This window comes from Belonocnema kinseyi, chromosome 8, assembly GCF_010883055.1.
Source record: "Belonocnema kinseyi isolate 2016_QV_RU_SX_M_011 chromosome 8, B_treatae_v1, whole genome shotgun sequence".
Taxonomy (NCBI): domain Eukaryota; kingdom Metazoa; phylum Arthropoda; class Insecta; order Hymenoptera; family Cynipidae; genus Belonocnema; species Belonocnema kinseyi.
In genome coordinates, this window is record NC_046664.1 from 59,477,491 (window position 1) to 59,486,194 (window position 8,704).

The 8,704-nt window shown below is 28.7% G+C and overlaps 1 protein-coding gene across 1 annotated transcript in view; it reads left to right on the forward strand.

Annotated features, from left to right (window-relative positions):
• Nucleotides 1-518: 518 nt before the first annotated feature.
• LOC117178824 overlaps nucleotides 519-8,704 on the forward strand; it is an 8,474-nt gene continuing 288 nt past the window's right edge. Inside the window, exons 1-2 of the mRNA XM_033370318.1 lie at nucleotides 519-691; nucleotides 8,228-8,621. Of these exons, the coding sequence (XP_033226209.1) occupies nucleotides 649-691; nucleotides 8,228-8,621 (437 nt within the window). The 5' untranslated portion in view covers nucleotides 519-648. The remainder of the gene's footprint in view (nucleotides 692-8,227; nucleotides 8,622-8,704) is intronic.

Genomic DNA, 8,704 nt, shown 5'->3' on the forward strand with positions numbered 1-8,704 from the left:
AGCTGGATTTTTTCGGTACAAATAAGAGGAGCTAGAAAAGGTGCTATTTGTACCGAAATTTCGGTACAACAGGCTGAATTTATTAGGTCTCCTCAAACACTTTATAATTTTTAATACAAAACAGAAAACTGCCAAGAAACAATTTCATTTCGACAAATCTTGTTCCGATAAGATAATCATATTTTGTTTTGTTTTCACATCAAAAAATCTTTTATATAATTCTCACTCTTTTCTTACTCAAAACATCTGGATTAAGATTTGTTTTAATTATTCTAAATGTAGTGGAGAATATTGTAAGAAAAGTAAAGAAAGCATTTTTTTCCACTTTTTCCCACATTTTTTATAAAATTAACATTTTTAATTATCTGTTCGTGCAAAGCTTCTCTTACTTTGCAGCTACATTTATTAGGTCTAGGCCAATACGAATATGAGAACAAATATTTTTCATATTCATGTTTTCTAGAAGGACGACTAGACTATCGATGTTTCGGGTTCCGCGTTTTAAAGGTTTACTGTCTCAAAAATCACCTATATAAATAGCCAGTTATCAGCGTAAAAGACATACAGTGCAGAAAGAAGTAGGCACATAGCTTTTTGTATTAAAAGTTTTACTTTCTGTGTGTTTCCGGTATATTTTTATATCCGTCAATGATGAAGTTCCTACTTCTTGCTTTGATGGCACTTTCTCTCGGTGAGTAAGAAATTAAATTGATAAAAACAAAGTTTTCGTGATTTTGTGTACATTCAATTAAATAATTTTATTCGTCTTCACACATAAAGAATTTAGATGCCATCTTTCACAAAACTTACCAGTTTTTTAAATTTCTCAACTGAAAATAATTATATACAAAACAAAGAAAAACTTAACGTCGAGAATGCAAAAAGGAAAATGCTAATCTCTTAAAAAGTTATCATATTCATCGGCATTTATAAAAAGAGTGAATATTTATTTTTAGTTTCAACCAAATTTCTTGTTAATAAGGGACCATTCATAAACTACGCTATCAATTTGAGTGTGGGAGGGGTTCCAAAAAATACGTTTTTAAAAGGTGGGGGGGGTCGATTTGAGTTAACGTTATGAACTTAGATAACGTTTGATTTTTTTTTACATCTTCGTTTTGGTCAAAAAGTGTTTAATTTGGTTGAAAATTTAAATATTTTGATGTGAATGCAACTATTGTGTTAAGAAAACATCTTTTTTAATAAAAAATTGAACAACTTTGTTTGAAAATTCTACTATTTCGTGGAAAATTGGTTTCTTTTTTAACTGAAAATTAACTTTTTATTTAACTGCAAATTTAACTACAGTGAAACTCTTCAGTAGCCCTCTCTTCTATAGCCCTTCCGAGAATTGATGCCACGCCGCATGTAGGTGTTACAGAAGCAGCACGGGGTGCGCGGGGTCTGGGGCTGTCAATCAGACGAGCACTTAGGCATGATAAAACAAAACGGAGCGGGCTATAATGAATTTCCTCCCACCCACCGTCAGTCCCAAAATCAGCGCTATAAAAGAGTTTCTCTATATTACATTCCTGTACTGTTTTGAAAAGTTCTGTTTTTTGGTGAAAAACTAATATTTTACGTTTAAAATGCATCTCTTTTGTTCAAAGTTGAACTATTTTGTTGAAATTTTTTATTTTTACATTATCATCGTAATGAGAACGTCTTAGTTTTATTTTATTATTTTACATTCATATTTATAGTTAATATTTTATGTTCGAAAATTCAACGGACTGGTTTAAAGTTGAATTACATTGTTAAAAATAATTTTTTTTTCGTGAAGATGCGTAATTTTAGTTGAAAATTCAGCTTGAGAATGAAAAATGTAACTAGTTTAATTAAATGAAAATATAAATATTCCATTTTTGGTTTAAAGTTTACATATTTCATTAACAATTGATCTTTTCTATCTGAAAATTCAACTATTTGGTTGAAAATGCATGTATTTTGTTGAGAATTCAACTGTTTTAATGAAAATTTGTCTCTTTGACTGAATTCGACTGTTGTTTACTTTAAATTAACATTCTGTTTATTGAAATATCTCTACGGGTTTTAAAATTCAACTGCATTGTTGAAAACTCGTGTTTTTGGCAATAAAACTAAACAATTACGTAGAAAATTGAACTAAAGAAAACTAAGCTTTTTGTTGAAAATTGTTATTCTTTAGTTGAAATTTACTTCCTTTTTTTTGCAGAAAATACGTCTTTTTTGGTCAAACAATGTCTTGTAGGTTAAAAATTTCATTAATTATTTTGTAAATTAAGCACTTGGTTCAAATTTAACATTTTTGTTGAAATTCCATCAACTGGGGTGAAAAATTTATTTGTTTGGTGGAAAATTCATTAATTTTATTCAAAATTCGTCCTTTTGGGGAGACGATTAATCTCTATTTTTTCTGTTGAGTTAATATCTTTTGGCTGTGAATTCAACTGTTTTGTTTGAGATTTGTTCTTTTTGTTCAATTTAGCTGGTAAAATTCGTCTTTTGTAAAAAATTAATTTTTTAAACTGAAAATGGAACTATTCAATTTTTGGTTTAATCTTGTCTTTTTTAGTTGAATCTGATCTTTTCTAGTTTAAAATTTATCTATTTTGCTGAAAGTTAAACTATTTATTTGCAAATTAACTACTTGATAAAAAATTTAATTTGTTGTTGAAAAGTTTATAGTTTCGGATAAGAAGTTCAACTGGTTTGTGGAAAAATGCATGTGTACTGAAAAAATGGTTAGTTGGTGCAACTATTTAGTTTGATGACTATTTAGTATGAATTGTTTGATGTCATATTTTAACCACATAATCTGAAGGCTAAAAACAATTCCCCACAGAGAAGTTTTTTTGAAAAATGGCCTTGTTATTGTGTTTGTTATTGAAAATATAATGCATTTTATGCGCCTGGGAAGGAGCAAACCGCCAGCGTGAGTGTACCCATGGCGAACCAAATATCGGCACCGTCCCTTCACCATGGGTACACTTGTGATAGCGGCATGCACATTCCAAGGCTCATTAAATGCATCATATTTTCAATTAATAAAAAAAATGTAAAAAAAGAACAACAAGCAAATATTGCAAACAACCCTTCTGCGAGATATCATATTTAACCTTGTGGATTACGTCGTTAAAATATGACAGCAAACAATTTAAAATGGTAGGAGAAAAGTTGTCATTTGTAATACATGGACTCACAATCAAGACCTTGGAAGTGCCTTAAGCCACTTTATATCCCCCCGCCCCCAGAACTCATAAGTAAATTTTTTAAAAATTTGTTCGCTGTTTCCATAGCTTCAAAAGTATTGAAAAAATTCACAGTACTTTTTCATTAATCCTCAACGTGCATCTCTGGTATCAGAACGCGGATATCTCTGGCATATGTACCCAGGCGGACTGAAGGAACCGAATGGAGCCTCTACAAAGTACACGTCAATAGCCCATTGGATACTTATTCGGTTCCTTTAAAAAAAACTCGAAAAAATAGAAAAATCAACTTTTAAATTGTTGAAATTCGGATTCTACGTTAAAATTTCCTATAGAAGGTCACGGAATAATCGCAATAGTTTTTTTGCAACGTTAAAAAGTTCAAAAAAATATAAGACGTATAAGGCCTGTTGACTGATACTTACCGGCGATGCGTTTGAAGTGTAGCAGTCAACAGAGGCATTATACGTCTTATATTTTTTAAAACTTTTTACCGTTGCAAAAGAAAACTATTGCGATTATTCCGTGACCTTCTATAGGGAATTTTGCCGTAGAATCCGAATCTCAACAATTTAAAAGTTGATTTTGCTGTTTTTTCGAGTTTTTAAAAAAGGAACCGAAGAAGGGCCCAATGGGGTCTTTACGGTTACTTTGTAGAGGCTTCATTCGGTTCCTTCGGTCCGCCAGGGCAGTAGTTATTCCGGTGCATTTTTAGATACATAATCACTATTGCACATGCCAGAGTTATCCGCGTTCTGGTACCACTGAAGTGCATAATTTTCATTATAAAAATTTGGCGGGAAATTCAAACTCAGCAAAATTCTCAAAGTCTTATTTTTATTATATTTTCATGTGATAAAATTCAAGTTCAACCTCAGTTTCTTACCACAGAATACCCACCCAAAGGAATATTATTGTGAATTACTTCAGATTTTTAATTTGACGGATCTCAGTGTAAACGGTTTAAAATAGTAGTTTTTACATCAGGGGAATCCAAATTTATAGCTGTAAAAATGCCACTTTCAATTTTTGGTGATGACTCCTCCCCCCATTTGTTCGTTTTGCTAAAAAGAAAATAGCGTAATTTTTATACAACATTACCTTGTGCCTCTAGGCTTTTTCCATTAACAGGGGGTGTAAATGGAAAAAGCTCGATTAAAAAAAAAATGGAGAAAAGAAGTACATGTTATAGACAGTTTGTGAATTGAATTATAGACAACTCTTAAGAAGTATTCAAGGAATAATTTCCAACCAATAACCTTTGATTTTGACATAACTTTGACATTAATTTTATAAACAATTATTATTATTTAAAATAATTTCCTCCCCATTAAAACCGTTAAAAGTTATTATCTTTCGGGATAAATTATACAAAGTTAATGAATGTCGAGTTTTGTAGTTCTTTTTTAACGCATTGGGTGATTCATTCAACATTTTTCATTAGTTTAAACATATTTTTCTCCCTTAAAACCTTACAAAATAATTATTTTCTGGAGATAATGACACAATTACATAATGTTGAGCGCAATATATTGTTAAACGTTTATTTATTTTTTTAACAAATTATTATTTATTGATTAATATAGAGTATACGTTATGAGGTAATACAAAATTAAATGTTAAAATACCTCTGTTGTAAGAGTGAAGGATTATTATATTAATATACAGGCAAAAAATATTACCTTTTAAAATCTTGATAATTTTGATTGTATCATTAATTGCAGAAAAAAATCTATTGTAACTATATACAGAGAAAAAATGTTTAACACATTGCTAAATGTCCTTTAGAAAAAAATGTCGCTCTTAAAATCCGTTGTTTCATGTATTCCATAAAATAATTACTTTTCTCGCTTCACAGGGAAAAAAATAATATATATATAAATAAATTTTTTTAACCTGATTATCAAATATCCTTTATAAATATATTGCTCTTGACATTCTTTAATTGTTTCATTATTTCCGAAAAAAATAACTTTTTAAAATTGTAGGGAGAAAATTGTTTTAAAAAATTAACGTTCATCAACATTGTATAATTTATCCCGAAAGATAATAACTTTTCACGATTTTCAGGGTGAGAATAGTAGTTGAAAGAATTGAAAATGATTTAAAAAATACTTGAAAACTCCTCACTTTTCAATTAAAAATAATTCATGCAGAAAAAATTCCAGGCCCTCTAAAAGGGGATTACCTTAATTTGAAATTAACCCTAATTTGAAAATAACAGCTAATCGTTTACACTCATATCTCCCAAATTCAAAAATCAGTAAAAAGAATGAGATAGTACATTAGTTTTATCAATCAAAAAAATCCATGCAAAATTTTTTGAAAATGTGTTTGAGTTTGAATTGCCCGCCAAATTTTTGTCAAAAAAAAATTTCTATGAATTTTTAAAGTACTTTTTAAACGATAGAAACGAAGAATAAAATAAAAACGAAAATGGACGTCCCCCCACCCTAATTAATTCAAAATGGCAATTAACGGTTTGAAATTTTGGGAAATTTCTTTATTCGGCCATATAAGAATACTGAGTCATATTGTAACTAATTTTCAATTATTTAAACAATAGAAATATGTTTATGAAATTTTTTACTTTTTCAGGTAAAGTCGCGAAATAAACTTGTTTTTGAAGTACATATAGTTTATCTAAAAAAATCAGGAGAAACATATTATCGCACCAAATTTTCTAAATATTGAATTAATTTTTAGTACTAATTTGTTTTCTCATGTAACTTGTGCATCTTTGTTCAAACATTCTATACTCCTCTTTTATTATAAAATGGTTAAGCAAATTAAAATTATTTTTAAACATTTAATTTTTTTAATAATTTAAAATTTTCAGAATTGAAAAAAATAATTTTACTATTATCTAAATAATACGTGTTGGTTCATGAATATAGTTTGCCTAAAAAGACAGGAGAAACACTTTATCTTTGAGAATTTCCGACAGATAGAAAAATGAAAACAAAAACGTATTTTCTTCACTCTATGGATAAAAACATATAAATTCAATACAATAAAATACATTTTTCAAACAATTTTAATTAGCTTAAACAATGGTATGTATAGTTAGAAAACAAATTAGTATCACAAAATATTTAAATTTTTCAAAATATCGCAAAAATTTAATATATTTAAATAAAAATTAAATTGTTTAAACTATTTGAATTTTTTAAAACATTTACGAGTATTAAGAGAAAACAAATTAGCACTTTAAATATTAAAATATGTGGAAAATGTGGTAAGATAAAATGTTTATCCTGCTTGCTTTAAGTAAACTATGTACTTGAAGAAACGCGAATTATTTAAATAATTCTAAAATTATTTAAACGAATTATTGTGTTGTTATCATAGATTAAAAAACTTATAATGTCAGGAAAATACATCTATTTCGCGCCCTACATGAAAAACGAAATTGTTTAAATAATTTAAAATTAGTTAACATATGACTCAGTCTTTTCAAATAATCAATTATTGATTCATTAAAAGAGATATTTCGGCTTCCAATCGTGTAAAACACTACGAATTTTTCCGACGTTACGTAAAAATTGCAGTTCACTTATTCAGGGCTGACCTGAAACTGCGGGTCCATTGCCCCTATTAATGTTATTAGGGTCTTTTAAGATTTCGATTACTTCAACGTCACAACCTGATATCTCAGTTCCAGGTCAGCCTTGAAGAAGTGAACTGCATTGTTCACGATACGTCGGCAAAATTCGTAATTTTTTACACGATTGGATCCCACAATATCTTTTTTATCAAAATGAATCATCGGGACAACATTTAATCTAAAATTATTGGTTACTTACAGAAAAAAATCAAAGAACGTTAATGTATCGCAATATTACGTAAAATTCAAATTCGACAAAATGTTAAATCATAGAATCGAAAATTTTGCAATGTAAAAAAAGAATCAAACATAAAAAGCGGTGTACTTTAATTTTTCTTGAATAAACACCAATTTTTTGAATATATTTTTTAAATGGTTTTAAAATTTTTAAATGTCGTATTTCTTTAATTGATGACAATATTTAGTGAATATATTTGGATTTTAACAAGGGATTTCGCATACGCTTTCAGAGAAAACACTTGCAAATTAGAAAAACGGGGACAATTTTTCTGAAAATTAAAGATTCAAATATCCTCAAAACGTTTGCGTGACACGAAAATAGATCACATTAAACTTATTTTCCTTTAAATGTTCTACAGAAATTTCCGTTTTCATATTTAAATATTTTTATCGTTTTCAAAATATATGCATATTAGTGGTATTAAGAAGAGGAGGCCTGAATTTTAACTTACATTTTTTATTTATTGTTGAGTTCGAGCTTAAACTAAACCACGTTGAAGAAGAAATAAATTGAATAAGATTTTTTTAATGAAATTTTTATCTGGAAAAAGATATTCTCTTATCGCCTCACTGTGAAACGAACCAAAGAACTTCCGATTGTCGGGTGGGTGCTTTTTCATTAAGCTATTAAAGAGATTGAAAGAAGAATTATTTTTTCAGAAATACACAATATATTAAGCCAGGTGTTACATTTTTTATAGCAGTAATTTAAAGGAATCTGTGTTATCGTTAGAGATAGTTACCACCATTCAGTGTAGATACCTTTTTTCCCACCGTGAAAATAGAAATCAACTTATCGACCAAGTTAACTCTTCAAGTAATAGAAAATACTTAACGTCAATTTCAGACAAGATGGAAAATACGTTTTAAACATTTTTTGGTACCAAATTTTTTCTGAAGACAGATCTACTCTCGTCGCTCCACTGGGATCTTTTTTCTGAAAAAATTAAATTTAATAAAATTTATGGATAGGTTTATTTCTATTTTCACGGCTAGGCAAAAGCTATCTATACTGAATTATGGCAACTTTTTCTTATGATAATTCAGATTCCTTTAAATTATTTGTATTCGATTACCACTGATAGAATTTATTCAAATTTATTTGATTTAAATGCCTTATTTTTTAATAGAGTATAAAACGTTTCTCCTACTTTATACATATAAATCTAATATATTGAACAAATTTAAGGTTTTGCTGTATCTGGAGACCCTCAAATATGCTTAGGAGAGCAATTTCTAAAAGTCATCTTGCAAGCATATTATAATGTGAAAGAATCGGATATGATGACTGATTGTAAAATTGACATGAAAAACCGGTGGACTAATATAGAAAAAGCTATTCTAACTTTTGAAGAACTTACACAGAGTGTAGTAAATGATTTAGCGAATGGGGCAAAAAAGGTCAATAAAGTTACTGATGAGGTCTACGAAAATCTTATTAAAGCTCGTTGTATGAAAAATGATTCTTACCAGAGGGCGAAGCTAAATGTCTATAAAAAGGCGTTACCATGCATGAAGAAGGATAAGCTGTCAGCAATTATGCAAGACTCCATGTTTGCAAATTGTCAAAATATTAAATTTCGGTGATTTATTTTAATATTTTATGAGGAACGCACATTTTAATTTTACTGATAGTTGTATTTGTACAAGATATTTCTATTTGTAT